The 16,357-nt window shown below is 44.2% G+C and overlaps 1 protein-coding gene across 2 annotated transcripts in view; it reads left to right on the top strand.

The window, feature by feature from the left end:
* The first annotated feature begins 2,329 nt into the window (after positions 1-2,329).
* Positions 2,330-16,357, top strand: part of adcy8 (adenylate cyclase 8 (brain)) — a 119,924-nt gene continuing 105,896 nt past the window's right edge. For both annotated transcript variants that reach the window (XM_044368096.1, XM_044368095.1), the window contains exon 1: positions 2,330-5,025. In XM_044368096.1, coding sequence (XP_044224031.1) covers positions 4,117-5,025 — 909 coding nt within the window. In that variant the 5' untranslated portion in view covers positions 2,330-4,116. The remainder of the gene's footprint in view (positions 5,026-16,357) is intronic.

Raw genomic sequence — 16,357 nt, 5'->3', positions numbered from 1 at the left:
AGAGATTAGACCTTATTCTGTATATTTAATGACTCCAGAACGAATGTTACAGATCATTACATATGACTCAGTAATTAACATTTTGGACGTGATCTTACGTCATCCTGGCAGTAAATATTCTTTCTCCGTGCAGTTATTTTCTTGTTCAACATCAGACAGAAACTGGAGATATGTGATGTTCTGGTATTTGCTGAGTTTCTCTGACGTGCAGCTTCATTTGTATGCTGCACCTCGTCTTTTCTGGAGCAGCTTCCCTCTGAAGCTCAGACTCCGCCGATGTGAGAACTGCAGCTTTTATATTTTCAAAAAAAATTTCCCCCCCTCCCTCCACCCCCATATCAGTTACGACGACCTACTTATAAGGACAAATAAAGGGCATGTTGAATAATAGGCTGCTGTTACTGGTGCTTGATGGCGTTCAGTTTGGGGAAGGATTTCAGTAATTCTTCTTTCTCGGGAATCAGCAGAAAAAGAGGAAAAAAAAAATCTACAGTAGAGACTCGGCAGACGAAAGGAAAGGAGGGTAAAAATAGACTGAATAGCAATGAGGCAACTTTCCTCTCGCCTGGAGCCGTGTGTGAGTCAAAGTGGGGGTTGCTTCTCCTCCTCGGAAGGACCTCTCGCAGCTCCTCAAGGTTTTAGGAGGGAAATAATTTGAACCGATCTAATCCCGAGTCCGGCGAAGCTCTGACAGGCCTTGGCCCTGCTTCTCTCGGATAAGGGGAAAGTGGGACTCGTGCACAGCGGGGGGGACAGTAGGGGGGGGGGCTTCTCCAATTTTCTGTCTTCATTTTTGGGCATTTTGGATGACACTCTGAATTAATCTCGTTTTAACCAGATCCCCCCCCCCCCCCCTCCCGGCAAGACGGCGAGAGGAGGGAAGATCTGTGGAGGATGATTGTAAAAACATCTCTGGGGAAAGTTCTTCCCTTTCATGATTAATTTGAAGTTTACTGTTTGTGATTAACATGTGAAGGCCTGCCAGCCTCAGATTACACTCAACTTATATCGACGACAATGTTATTTACATTTCAGTTGGTGAGTTGAGTGATTTACACTGAATTAAAGATGACTTACATCACACAGCATGTAGTGCAGCAGTGAAACAGCTGATGGAGCATTGCAGACTGGACATGAAGTGACATACAAGTTTGCTTGTAATATTTTCATTTTATGCTACTTTATTCTTCCACTCTGCTTCATTTCAGAAGGAAATGTTGCATTTTTCACTCTTTGTCCTCCAACTTAAACGACCAGATATGTGACCCGTGTGACTCCAGGAGCGTTTCAAAACCGTCACCGTTAAACATCAATGATGTTTTATGATGTGATGACGCCGTGGTTAAAGTCTGGTTAGGTTTAGTCATAAAAACCCACACGGGGTTTATGTTTAGGGGGAAAGATCGTGGTTTGGGTTAAAATGATCACTTTGTTAAAGTTTAGAGAAACATGTGGTGCGGGTTAAATTTAGGTCACCTTTGTCGTCATGGCTACAATAATAACCACGGGGGTTAAGGTTAAGGGTGATGACTGTCCCGACTCACGGTTGGAAACAGGAAACAGAGTCCACTGTCGGGTTAAAGCCTCCTCCTCCTCCTCCTCCTCCTGAGGAAACATGTCCATATATATATAAACGTCATCTGAACACAGTTACTACGACCACTAGATGGCGTCTGTCACTCAAACGTAACTATACGCAGCTTCTGGGCGACTGACATTATAGACGTGTCTGAACTCTAAGAGGGCTTATAGGAAATGGTTTGTTAAAGGTCATAAAACATAAATATCAAACAAACGACAATATTAACATCTGGATTTTTACTTATTAGCATTTATTAGCGTAGTTACAAATGTTAATGTGATTTTAATGAGGTTTTCTTACGTCTGGAGCAGAACCTGGAAGTTCCAGTTTCACTTTGGTTCTCTGTTAACGCCGCAAAACCTCGATTTGCTGCTTGAAGCCACCGCGATCACTTCCCTTAACGCTGATTGCCTGAACTTAACCGAAACATTTAAAGGACGAGTTCGCAGTTTTTCAACTGGTCTTAAAACAACAATGTTAAGTGATGGAGGACAAAATCCACAGTTCTCTGTCTGTGCAAAACTTTATTTAAATGTTGATGTGAAGCTTATATGAGGCATCAAATTCCCTCTTTGTGTTTCCCTGTTGAGCTGCAGGTGGAGGTATAGTAACAAGAAGAGGAACTTTAACACTAAAAAGACTGTAATGTTGAAAGATATCTACTTGATTGGACTCATCTGGACGACTGATGAAGCTTCATATTAGCTTCAGATAAACTTTTAAAGACATTGTTGCACAGAAGGAGGACTGTGGAACCCGTCTTTTAGAAGACTGAATTATTTTATAAAGGTCAAACCATCCAAACAAAGTCCTTCTGCTGATTTTCGGGCATCAAATATACACACATACTACAGAATTGTACTGTAGTGCTTTTAATACTTCATCTATTGTTGCAATGGTTTCATCTCATGTCTATCAGCCTATTTGTTGTCATTATTTACTTAATTTTGTGCTTTACTTCATATAATTACTTTATAGAACTGAACTGAGAGAAAGAAATGGATGAATCAAAGAGAGATGGATGGAAAAAAAGGGAAATATTTGGGAATAGAAGGAGGGATGAAGGGAGAAAGAAAGATGTGGGAGAAGGGAAGAAGCGCGTGGGATGAGAAAGCCAGCAAGACGACACACACACACACACACGCAAGCACACACATACAGAGGTGACTGTGACGTCAAACCGGAGCCCAGCTGACTCGCTCGCTCCGCCGTGCCTCTCGCTGACCATCCTTGCGCTCTCTGCAAATCTGCTCCACGCGGCTGCTGCTGCTGCTGCTGCACGCCCTTTTAAACACCGAGGAGGAGCAGAAGGAGACGAAGAAGAATACAAGAGGGGGGGAGAAAACCGGGAGGACTAAAAACGCGCAGAGACGCAGAAGGAGGTGGAGGAGGAAGGAAGGAGGCTCCGCTCTCATCCTCTCCTCGCGCGCAGCACCGGGACATATAGGACGTTATTATTTTTTATTTTATTTTTTGTGGACACTTTCCGGCTGCTTTCTCCTCAAACTGACAACCGAGTAGGACTGTGACGGTTGCTGAGTGCTGACATCGCTCCACCGCCGCCGTTTCCCTCCTGCCAGGTGTTGCGTCCAAGCGCGAGCCCCCCTCGTGTCGATGGAGAGGCACGAGAAAGGAGGGTTGATCCGCGTTTAAGGAGCTCGCGCACTCGACATTGATCCTGTCTGCGGAGCCTCGCGACCGTCAACAAGTTCACTATTTTCAATTTTCTCTGTCTCGAGAGAAGAAGTGGATTCTATTAACGGATGATTGTTTTTTTTTTAATTTCTTGGCCTTTTCTGTCGGCTGGTGACCTGAAGGGATTTGTCTTTTTGTGGCATCTTTAATCAATCTTACAAAAAATAAAATAAAATAAAGGGGATTAATGTGCAAATTCGGGATTTTCTGCTCTGCAACGGCACGCGCAAATCGGAAGAGAATGGCAAACTAAACGGATCCAGCGGTGCCAACGACGCACGAGGCAAATATTGGGTTTAATTTGACAGATCACATTTTCTACCGTCTCCAACAGCTGCTGCCCGACACCGCTTGAACCCGGGACCTCCGCCTTGTTTTTCCGCGGACCCCCGGCTCTCCGTGACGCCGCGGCACCCTGATGGTGCGGACGGTCGGCGCACGGTGGCTCGAGCTGCTGCCTGGACACACCGCCCGGTGATTTTCAACCTTTCAGCGCGGAGACACGGTGCATGGTGGTGGTGGTGGTGATGATGATGATGATGATGATGATGGTACGCGGGTAATCCGGGAGATGCTTTTCCACTCGAGTCGGATTTACGTGCTGTTTCTTCAGTGGGATCGTTCGCGTGACAATGACCTCCAACCGCGCTTTACCCCGTGCCGTGCTCGCCGCAACCCGAGAGAGAAGCACGCGCCCCCGGTTCGATGCGCACGAGAGGACGTCGTCTCCCCAAAATCGTTGAGCTAACTCACCACCGGGAACGGGAGGGATTACCATTAACCGACACAACCGATAGGAGCAGAAACAATAACAGCAGCAGCACGCGGCAGCAGCGGTGATGGAGCTGTCCGAGGTCCGCTGCTCCAGCGCGAGCGAGGAGCTGTACACCATCAACAAGACCCCGAGCAGCAGCAACAACAGCAACAGCAGCGGCAGCGCGCGACCCAAACGGCTGCTGTGGCAGAACGCGGTGCGGCACATCACCGAGCAGCGGTTCATCCACGAGCAGGGCGGGGGAGGCGGAGGAGGGGTGAAGGGCATCGGGCCGGACGAGCCCTACGACCCGAGCCAGGGCGCGCGGAAGCAGTCTGCGGGGCGGACGTCGGTGGGAGACCGGCACAACAACGGCGGGACTAAAGTGTTCCCGGAGCGCGCCAGCAGCGACCTGGGCTTCCTGCAGATCGACTGCGCGCCGAGCAACTCCGACTTCTTCCTGAACTGGGGCTACACGTACCGGGGCGTCATCTTCCCCACGCTGCGGAACGCCTTCAAGTCCCGCGACCTGGAGCGGCTGTACCAGCGCTACTTTCTGGGCCAGAGGCGCAAGTCGGTGGTGGTGATGAACATCCTGGACGTGGTGACCAAGCTCACCCTGCTGGTGCTGCACCTCACCCTCGCTTCCTCACCCATGGACCCGATCAAAGGGACGCTCCTGGGCTTCTTCACGGGCATCGAAGTCGTCATTTGTGCCTTAGTGGTGGTGCGGAAGGACACCACGTCGCACAGTTACCTGCAGTACAGCGGCGTGGTCACCTGGGTGGCCATGGCCACGCAGATCCTGGCGGCCGGGCTGGGCTACGGGCTGCTGGGTGACGGGGTGGGATACGTGCTCTTCACGCTGTTCGCCACCTACAGCATGCTGCCGCTGCCGCTCACCTGGGCCATCCTGGCCGGCCTGTTCACCTCGGGGCTCCACATCCTGGTGCAGCTGCTCATCTCCCAGAATGCACAGCTGTCCACCAACCAGGTGAGCTCACACCTGTCCTCCTCATGCCGCCTCTCGTTTTTTTTCTCTCATCCCACACTCTTCTTTCTCTCTTTTCCTCCCTTTTTTTGTCCCGTTTTTATTGACATTTTCTGGACCCTCAATCCCGCGTTTTTCCTCCATACACCCCCCCCCCCCATCCTCCTCTCCTCTTGTTTTCCTCCTCCTCCGTCTTCCACCACTCCCCTCCCTCCTCTTCTCCTTTATTCCTTTCCTTTTCTGTATCCTTTCCTCTCCTCCCCACCTCCTTCTATCCCTCCCCTTCTCCTCCTTTATCGACCTCCTGCTCCATCATCCTTATCTTCCTCTCCTCTCTCCTCTCTCCTCTCTCCACCTCCCTCATCCCTTTCTGTTCATCAGTTCATCTCTCCAGAAACTTCCAGGCTTGTTTATAAACGTCTGCAGAGATTATTGATGCCTGATCAGATATTAACTGTCATAAAGTATTAGATTCATTCAGCAAACTGTCAGCAGAGAGAAAGAGAGAAGAATCGCTGCTTTTATATTTCTGTTAGACTTTGTTTGATATTTGTGTTTTTGATTCTGATCATAGAAACTAAACCGGTCTGAACAGGTGTTAATCTGTTGATCTACCTGAGCAGTTTGTTGCTTCTTGTTTGTTAAGAGTTGGATTTATTTTTATAATGAAACACTGCGGTTTCTGTGTGTGTGTGACACCAGACCGGTCTGACTGCTGAGTGGTTTCAGCACCAGGAGCTGTCCACACACACACACACACACACACACACACACACACACACACACACACACACACACACACACACACACAAGGAAGTCCTGAAATGCGCTGCAGCTCCATATAGGATCAGCACCCCCTACTGGTGAATATTATTCTAAATAAACTCTTTCTGTCTTTCTGTCTCTCTTTCAATTCTGTTCCCTCTAAAAAGGCTTTAAAGGGTCTTAAAAAGTCTTAAATTTCATGTTTAAGGTCAAAGGTCAAATATTGTGTCTTTCCTGCTGTAGACAGTAACATTAGTTGTTGTCAGTTGTTCTACATCTATAAACCTTCACAGTTAATTCACAAAGATAGTTTTACCTGTATATATATATATATATATATAGACACTGTATTGCAGCCCTTATTCTGTTATTGCTCTGTTTCTCAAAACGACACTATGAGAGACACTGAGAGTGAACCAGAACAGTTAAGTTGCAGCCGGACAGATAAACAATGAGCTGAAACTCACTATAAAGCTCCGTAAAGCCGAGAGGAGCTGCAGAGTCACTGATGATTCTCTGTAGGTTCATCAATACGAGCCACGACCAACACATTACACACTGACAGTTAGGGCTGGGTATAGTTTAAATACCAGTACCAATACCAGTATATACCAATAGAGTACTTCATTCAATACCTTTTTGAAGTATCATCACTGCAGACTGTTCAGGTTGTAGCTGCTATGATAGTGAGCCAATCAGACGTTACATTAAACCGAAGAACGCTTGTGGTGATTGGCTGCGAGCAAAACCATACAAATAGTCATATTTATCTAGATCTGCATACAAGAAGGATCAAATGTAGGTATCATGTGACTGGAGAAGTTTCAGTACTACTTGGTTATTTAAATCAATACCTTTTAAAAGTATCGAGTACTGATACCCAGCCCTGCTGTCAGTTCATTATTATGATAAAAATATAGATTATAGCTGCTTTATGGAGGGAAACAATAATGAAACTGAACTATTCCTGATTTTCCAGGCATTCCTTTCCTGGAATATTTGCTTTAGAGGGAAGTCAGTCTGTAGTCTGCAGCCTTTTACAAGAAAAGATTTACTAGTCTGGTTGATTTACGGAGGCAGAAGGAGAACTTTTGAACTTGTATTCAGGAGTTTTTATGGACACAGAGAGTTTTGTTTTACTGTTCGTTCAACGAGGGTTCTGTAGTTTGTAGCGGTGGAAGTGAAGCTGTGAGAAGAAGAAGAAGTCGATCACATGATTCTCTCACAGCCACAAATCATTTAAAGTACTCGATTAAAAGATTCTTCAGTTTTCTGATGGTCTGTTGAACTCCGTCAGTTTTAACTTTGAACTAATAGTGTCTCCTAATTGTTATGACTAAAAAGCTTTTTGAGAAGATCACAGAACCTCCAGGTTAACATCATAATTATCTACCAGTCAAAGGCTGATTCATAGTTTTCCTCTGTTGGTTTTAATGGAAGCTGATGATCTGAATGTTGACACACACACACACACACACACACACACACACAGAGAGAGACGTTGTTGACCTGCAGGCTTGAAAGTCGTCATTCACACTTTACATGTTTGTTATCAGCAGGTGAGAAATCGCAGTTTAACATGTCAAAGCAGTTTTAAGAGAAAATTTTTTTTAAAAAAGCGCAGCAGAGACGTTGTGATTCTGATGTGAACCTGAAGTGGATCGCTCATTATTTGATGTTTATCTCTGGTGAGTGAGAGATAAAAACCTCAGCGAGAGAGAGAGACTCACTTTTGCTTTTTATTCAGCTTTTTACTTTCTCAAGATGAGAGTCGAATGTTCTCAAGAGCAGCGTCAGAATCAAACTCTTCACGTCAGCGGTTACGGCTGAAACATCCTCCGTCAGTTTGTTTGTTTCTGGATATTTTTTTTCCATTTTTCTCTCGAGTGAATCAAGATAATGTTTCGAAAAGGATTATAAATCTTCTTCATCCTGATGATACTTTATATGCAGGTTTGTGTCGTAGTGTTAAAGAAGGTGATGTGTTTACAGGACAATGTATAACACAGTGAAAACAATGAAATATAAACTGGAAAAACTTTATATAAACTCAACAAAAACCCAACATGAGTCACATGCAACAAATCCTTCCTCATGGAAACTTTGACGCTCACTTTTAATAAAATGATTTAGTGCCAAAATACCAAAATATTCTCTGGTTCAAACTTCTGAAATGTGAAGATTTGTAGTTTTTCTTCAACATAATAAAACAGTCAATCAAACATCTTTAGGTTCTGGTTCTGGTCGGACAAAACAAGCACATTGAAGGCATCGCCGTGGATGCGGGGAAATAGTGCATGACATTTATTCACTATTATTTCAAATAAAGACCAGACAATTAATCAATTAATTAAGAAAAAGATTGTCAGATTGATTAATAATGATTAGTGTTGTCAGTCAGCACGTTTCCAGATGAGATCCTTGTTTTCTTTCTGCACAACGTAAAGCACATGAACGCACCACCAGGAAGGATTCACAGATCACTATTGTAACTAATTAATTAATTGATTAATTAAACCAACGGGACCCTGGACAGCAGGAAAAACTCATTAAAACATTACAGCACAACGATAATATAAGTTGTAAGCACATAGTATTTAGTGGAACGACCCCTTTAGGAAACACTTTAAATGGACAAACGATTAATCAATAATGAAAATAACTGTTATTTGCCACATCGTTGATTGTTCTGAGACTAATGAGTCTCGTATGTTCAGTATGCTGGAGCTGCAACAAGTCAATGATTCATTGATTAGTCGACAGAAAACTAATCAGCGATTATTTTGACAAGTGAATAATGATTTTCGTCATTTTTTAGGTAAAAATACTAAACATTTGCTGGTTGCAGCTCCTTAGACGTGATTATTTAATACTTTTATGCTTCATACATGACGGTAAAGAGATTTTTTATTGTTTGTTTGGGCTCTAAACTGCATTTTTCACTATTTTCTGGCATTTTATAGACAAACAATCAGGAAAATAATCATCAGATAAATCGATAATGGTTAGTTGCAGCCTCACAGTCTACATATTTAAAGATGTTCACATTTTATTTTATCGAGCAACATTTTAAACAGACTGAATCTCACGGCGTGCGAGGCTGCTCACACAGAATATTTGAGTCATGACATATTTCCAGTGTGTTTGTTGACACAACTCCGAGTCATGCAAGCTCAGACATGCAAGAAACTCCCCAAAAATATTCCCATGCTGCAGCCTACAAGCTGTGAAAAGACACCGTGAGCGTGCTCGGTGCGACTCATCCCGCTCTCATCTGAGTCTCTTGTCCTTCTGTCGGCGTCACGCCGAATCACATCACGCTCTTCCACTCTGAAGTCTCTGGCTGACGCGGCTGACCCTCCGCGTGGCCCCGTATAGATGACTGTAAGATGTGATGCGGCTGACTGTAACGCTGCGCTGCGTCGGCTCTTGTTGTGTAGCTCAGGGGGGATTTCCCAGCTTCCCCCCTCGTGTGGTTCAGCTGTGACGCTCCGCTCGCAGCGCCGGCGACCCGGCGAGCCTCTGAGAGGAAAGGTCGAGCGCTTTTAAACAGGCTGCTGTTAGCTGGACTGAGGAGTCTGACACTCTGCTTTGTGATGGTTGATTGTAAAGAAAACCCAGAGCTGAGCAATATGTCAATATTATATCAATATCCTGATATGAGACTAGATACCGGGTCCGTCTCACAAAGCAGGTTCAGTGAAAACTCAGAGTCTGTTAACCCTGAAATGAAGGAAACTCTGAGTTTTCCATTTCAAACAGGGAGGTAAGTCAAACCAGAGAAAGAGGGATAACTCGAGCCTGTTTCAGAGAGAGAGGTAACTTAAGCTCTCGGTCAGTTACCGTAGTAACAGACTCTAACAACCTAACCTGGTCAGGACCGGGTTTTTCTCAATGAACCTCAAGTTTCTCTCTTTCAGCACATTTCCAGACAATAATCAGCTGCTCTGCCTCCGTTAGAGGTGACGGTGCTGCTGGCTGAGTAGAAGTCTGTGTTAATTTAAATAGGATTAATTATTTAACAGAACGTGATGTAGATGAGAAGACATTTATGTGTGTGAAACCAGCATTATGTTGGGCTCAGTCAAACAGCCACTTAATATTTACTTCACAATGTAAAACATGATCAAAATGAGGTTCCCCCATGAGATTAATCAATGTTTTTATATTTCATCCTAAACTGCTGCCAAGTGCGCTTCTCCCCCGCGTGATTGGACCTAAATGAAATAAATTAATAGACTCCTGTAATATTATTGTGATTACAAAGGACGACATTTAAACTTACGTATTGACCCGAGCAGCGATGTTCTCCCTCGCCGTCTCCCTCTCTTTTGCAGCTGCAGCCGTGTTGCACTTCTTTCTGACATCGTGTTCAAACTCGCCGTATGAGCGCGTTAAGATTTCTAGTTCTAGTGGGCCGAAAAACGCAGCAGCGTTGCCATGGTGACTCGTCGAATCAGGGGCTTTTTTAAAAAATTTATTTTATTTTTATTTTATTCTATTTTTATCTCTCTCTGGTTTTATTTGCATCATAAAGCACCTTGTAACTCTGGTTTTGAAAGGCGCTTTATAAATAAAGTTTATTTTATTTACCAAATGATTCAAATAATGTGTTGGTGGTGCAGAGTTCATGGATGTTAACATCAACTAAAAGCAGAATCCTGTCAATCAGGAGAACTCTTGTAAAGAAGCTGGATCTGGTTCGGTGGTCTACAGACTAAAACACAGAGTAAAGGGGTTTTACAGGGGTGTGACTAAACGCTGAGATACTCAAAAGAGGAAGAACCACCTCAGGAAGTTGGAGAGCGTTCATGTTTCTCCATGAAGACGACTGCTAGACCTCCTCCGCGCCCCCGATGGCCTCGGCCAGTGATGAATCTCCTTCATTAACGTATGAAAGCAGTCCAACAGAATAAATTCACGACACATGAAAGACTTATTTGAGAGGGATCTTGTGTTTTTTGATTGGAACCGCTTGAGTCCATTAATTAGCTTCCAGCGGCGCCGGGCGTCGTGTGATAAGTCTCAGCTCGTGTCATCATTATTATTATTATTATACGTCTAAGCTGTGTGTGAAACTCTGTGGGTGGGAGGGATTATTTTAGCTTTAGCGTGTTAGTATTAGACGACCTGAAAACGAGAAGATCAGCGCTTTACATGTTCTGTCTTAATTCTGCTGCTGCAATGACATGCGAGCGGCGTCGTGGGCGGATGCGTTGCAGCTGGATGGATGTGGTGGTGGTGGCGGCGGCGGTGGTGGAGGGAGGATTAGGGGCGGCACTCCTGGCTCACTGTGAAATTAAACGTCCTGGACTCAAGCGGTGCTAATCTGCTCTTATTAACTGTGTTTGCTAAAGGATGTGGTGAACATATATATATATATATATATATATATATATATATACATACAGAGAGGAGACGGAGAGACTGATGGGAAGTAACCGTCATCATCATCATCATCACTCCACACAGATCTGATGTTTTCAGCTCTTCAGTGGAAGCCTGAGTGATGTTCAAGTGCTTCATTTATTCACTCGGAGCCCCTTTCAGGCTGGATTTATATGTGTAGAGGAGGTGTGGTGATTACAACATCACCTGCTGGTCTGTGGTTTTAATCCAGTATGAGGTCCAGTAATAATTACAGCTGCACTGAGAGACTGTTTTTCAGTCATTTAAATCCAGTCCAGAGTGATGTTCTTGTATTTTAAAGTGGATCCTTGAGGTTTTTCCTTCTACTACAAAGAAAGTTTTGCTAATTTGACAGATGGAAACATGCTAATGTCGACATATCGGCCTGTTTGGGAGCCGATATGATGACAGAAAAAAGAAAAAACATCAGGAAATCAAGGCTCCATAACAGTTAGCTGTACTGGTATTCTCCTGTGTTTACATTTGATATGTTTACACCATTAAAAGTCTGCTGAATCAGCTGTTAGCAGCTCCTGTTAGCAGTGTAATCATGGATGTATAGACAACTATCACTGGATGACTTTGATACTGAAGAAAACTTCTTCTCAGGCAGGTTCTGCAGCCTCCGGAGCCCCTAAAGTCCCAAAAGGTGATTAAAAAAAAGTCTCTTATACTTAACAGCAATTTAAAATGTGTTTAGAAACGGTTACTCAGGCAAAATGAGCTGACGTAGCTCAGAGAGTCCTAATTGCTCAGGTAGTTAAAGAGGACATAACATGCACATATACAACTGGAATAAAAAAAACTGACCCTTTATGCAGCCCCTCAGTCCAGTACTCTATCTGAAACAGGCTGTTTTATAGCTTATAGCTCCAGTTTATAATAATAATAATGATAATATCTTTATTTATATAGCACCTAGCTTTGACAGACATGATACAGAAAACAATAACAGATCCGACCTTAAGAAGACGGCGGCTGAAGACAAAGAAAAAACAATGAAGAGATGATAGAAAGACAACGTTTACATAAAAGCAAGTCTGTAAAAATGGGTTTTAAGAAGTGATTTAAAAGAAGTCACTGATTCTGCGGAGCCTTATTTCCTCAGGCAGGTCGTTCCTGCACGGTCGACTTTGGAGCAGCCAGAAGGGCCCCACCTGGCTCGTACGGGGGTCAGCATATCTGTTATGTAGCGTGGAGCTTCAGACCCAGACGTGCTTTAAAAGTGATCAGTAAAATGTTAAAAAATCAATTCTAAAAAACGAACAGGGAGCCAATGGAGAGAAGCCAGGATCAGGGTGATGTGATGATGTCTGTTAAAACCAGTAAGAAGCTGAGCTGCTGCTGCTGCTGTTCTGGACCAGTTGGATGGATTTTTGTGTTATACTGGAAAGGAGGGAGCTGCAGTAATCTAGTCTAGAGAAAATGAAAGCGTGGATGATTTTTTTCAAGGTCGGAAAGGCGGAGCATCGGCTTAATTCTGGAGACGGTTCTGATTTGGAGGAAGCAGGACTGGACTGAACTCTGATAATGTTTGGTTTGAAACCTGATTAGATTATCTCGTGGGAACAAGTTAACATCTGTACAGTAAAGGTCTGATAGGACCACGAGGGTAAGTTACATTTACCCCCCCCCCCCCCCCCGGGGAGGTCTTGTTTGACTCCAGATAGACCTGATTCTGGTTTTCCAGTAGCTGCTGTATTGATGGACGTCTCTCTGCAGAAGACAAACAGCAGATCAGGTTGTTCTGGGTGAAAGTCCGTCCTCTCCTCCTCCTGTAACGTCTGCTTCCATCTCAGTTTGAAACATTTTATTTTTATCCTCAGACACACAAACTTCTGCGCCTCAGCCGAGCGTTAAAACTTAATGCAATATTGAGATTATATTTCACATTTTCTCACTCAGGTTTCTTTTTTTTTTATGCACAAACTGAAAATGCACATAAAAACAAGTGGATGGAAACCCATTTACAGGACAGGAAAAGTGCTAAAACTCTTCCACACATAAGAAGCATCGAGCATGAAAAAGACATTAAACAAGGCTGCGTTCTGTCTTATTTAAAGGAGCAGTCTGTCTCCTTTCAGCTACTCAGACACAGTTATTTCTTATTTATTCCACTTCCTTTCATACCTTTCATTGACTACATTGTGAAACAGTTTTTTCCTCCAGAGATGATTCTTTTCCAACCTTTTGCTGTCAATACAGGCTGTAAATACTGCCCTCTTCTAATGTTACACAACCCCCTAAATGCCCCTGTGTTGTATCATTTAAGACCTGTTTCCAGACTCCTCTCCCTCCCTCCCTCCCTCGCCTCCCTCCCTCTCCCTCCCTCGCCTCCCTCGCCTCCCTCCCTCTCCCTCCCTCGCCTCCCTCGCCTCCCAGGCCTCTGAGCCTGATTCTTCCTGTCAGACTCAGAATAGCCTCCATCGATCCCGGCTCCGTCTCTTTAGAGCCTCCTCTGGGCTCCTGTTGGCCCCACATCATCCTTTGTCTCCGGCTCTCTCCGCTGAAGGCTTCGGTATTGACCGTCGCATTTCCTTTAAAACCTTCACACCAATACGATCACACCCCGTCTTCTCGCTCTCTAAACAATAAGCTCATATTGACCCGGCGCCTGTCTTTTTTTTTTTTTTTTTTTTTCTCCCCTCCTCCTGAAAAGACTCCTGATTCTGGTCGTCCAGTGACGGCTGCTGCTGTATTGATGGTCTTGACGTCTTTCTGCAGAAGTCATTTAGTCTTTTTACTCTCTGTTAGATGAACAGAAGCATCAGTAAATAGCAGATTAGGTTGTTCTGGGAAGAGGACGAGTGTGTGTGTGTGTGTGTGTGATAATGTGTGTGTTTTGGTGTTACGGGAACGTTCCCATGAAGCTGAAAGCATTATAAATAAAAAACAGTCAATAGCATCTTCCCGCTGTATTCCCTCCCTCCGTTCACACACACACACACACACACACACAGCGAGAGCTTCGTACCCGCCGATTAGCCGTTCTCCAATCTCGCCGCTGCTTCCTCTTTCAAGGTCAAACTCGGCTTACCTGGAGCGCCGGCTGCACCGAGGAGATAGAGGAGGAGGAGGAGAGGTGGGTGGGGGGGGGGAGGAGAGAGGAAGAAAAGAAGGGCAAGTGTGTGTTTCATAAAGAGACATGTGAGTGTTTTTCAATCTCTTGCCTTTAGCGAACCTCCGGAAAACGTTAAAACGAATTTTTAAAACACTGTTTCTGTTTTTTTTAATATCTTTTCACAGCTTTCAGCTTTCATTTACATTTTATGTCAGATCAGCTTCTCTGTGACTGATTCTTTAAAAGCAGAGCCGTCGGCTGATCACGACACGTTTCGCTGCTTAAAATGATCAAATTTTCTCAAATTTGTAACCAAAAAAAAAAACCGAAACAGTGCGCCACATTAAAGCGCACCGCAGATGTTTCTGGGATAATTCTCACACGCAGTGAGCGCATGTTTCATGTGTGTGTGTGTGTGTGTGTGTGTTGGCTCGATGATTGAGGTGGTTTTTTATCTCATGTGAAGGACGCAGACTGGTCGCCAGAATAAAACGCTGGCGTTGAACGTTTCTGCAAACCACAGAAACATCTGGAAAGTGACGTAGTTCACTATAGTGATCTATATGAGCTGATCTTTCCTATATATGAGGAGGAGGAGGAGCAGGAGGATGGTTGGTAAGTTTCTTGGCAGCAGAGAACACGGTTCGAGACCACCTCGAAACCAATGTCCACTTCCTGTTTCAACCGACAAAAGCAGGTGTTTTTAGCGAGACGTCAGGACATTTGCAGCTGTTTTTCTAGTGAGAATCCGGCTTTTTTTTAGTGAGACATCGGCTGTTTCTATTTTATTTTTATTTTAACCCAAACTGTGATCTTTCCCCTAACCAGACCTGAACCACAGCGTCGTCACATCATAAAACATCATTATTCAACAGGTAGAAATGTTGATATGATACATATTTCACATGTTGAAACGTATATAATCAAACCACAGAAACGTTCAATGTCAACGTTTTGTTCTGGCGACTGGGTTGAAGGATCACTTAAGACAAAAAATGTCTTCATGTGTCATTTGTTCAGAGAGTTGATATGACAGATGTGAAGCATAAAACACAGTTTGCATCCTCTCAACAGTCAACGTCGGCTTCATTTAATTACAACATCTGTGCTTCATCATCTCAGTCCTGTAACACCGTCACACTCACGATGGATAGTTTTTAAAAAAATGAGGCAGAGATATCGTCTTTTTTTATTCCACATATTATCCTTCTTCGTCCAAACCCGCTGCCTTCATTACCCACAATGCAACTTGACTCGATTCACTCAACTGTACAGATTATACACCGTATATAAAGACGGACGACGCGTCTCCACTTCCTGATTTGTTTGTTTCAGTGTAAAAACCGTCGTAATGAGTCTTGTTTATGGGGGATCTCTGTTTAAAAAAGTGGGGGGCTTCTGATTGGCTGCTATTTTTGGGTGCTGACACAGTTTCTGTTATCTGAAGTCATCGTGACCTTTAAAGAGTCTTGTTGTCATTCAGACGACGGCTCGACTCGCTGTCGTCTCTCTGCAGACGTTTCCTCCTCTGGACTGACTCAGCTCCACGGAGAAAAAAAAAATCATTTCTGAGGGAGGATGACGACGCGGAGGGACGAATCAGTGACTCTATCCTTTATCTCCTCCCTCACCTCTCTTTCACCCCCCCCTCCCTCCTCCTCCTCCTGCTCCTCCTCCTCCTCCTGCTGCTCCTCCATCTCGCCGGTTTCATGCGGTTGATCTCGGACAATCTTGCTGTTACCAGACACTGCACTCAGCCGCTTTTAATATTTAATGAAGGATCAGGGCCATCAGTCGCAGCTTTCTGAGCGTCTAATGGCAGAGTTTTCCAGTGACATTTTTCGCTCCGTGACCTCTCAGGCGTTTCTTAAAATTGCCTGTCGCAAAAAAAAAAAAGGCTTTTACCGTCCTTCATTCTTATTCCTTTTCTGTCGTGAATGAACCTCGAACTCAGAGCAGGAAATAAACACTTTTCATTATAATTTAATCATCCAAAGAATTCTTATTTCACTGAAGGAAAGAATGATTAATTGTCTAAATATGAACGAAGGATCTAAGAGACACTGAGCTGCATTTAAAGTGATTTCTAGTCTGTTGTCT

The sequence above is a fragment of the Thunnus albacares genome, chromosome 12 (genome assembly GCF_914725855.1).
Source record: "Thunnus albacares chromosome 12, fThuAlb1.1, whole genome shotgun sequence".
NCBI classification, from domain to species: domain Eukaryota; kingdom Metazoa; phylum Chordata; class Actinopteri; order Scombriformes; family Scombridae; genus Thunnus; species Thunnus albacares.
Note: the sequence above shows the minus strand (reverse complement) of the source record. Positions and strands in the feature narration are given on the sequence as shown.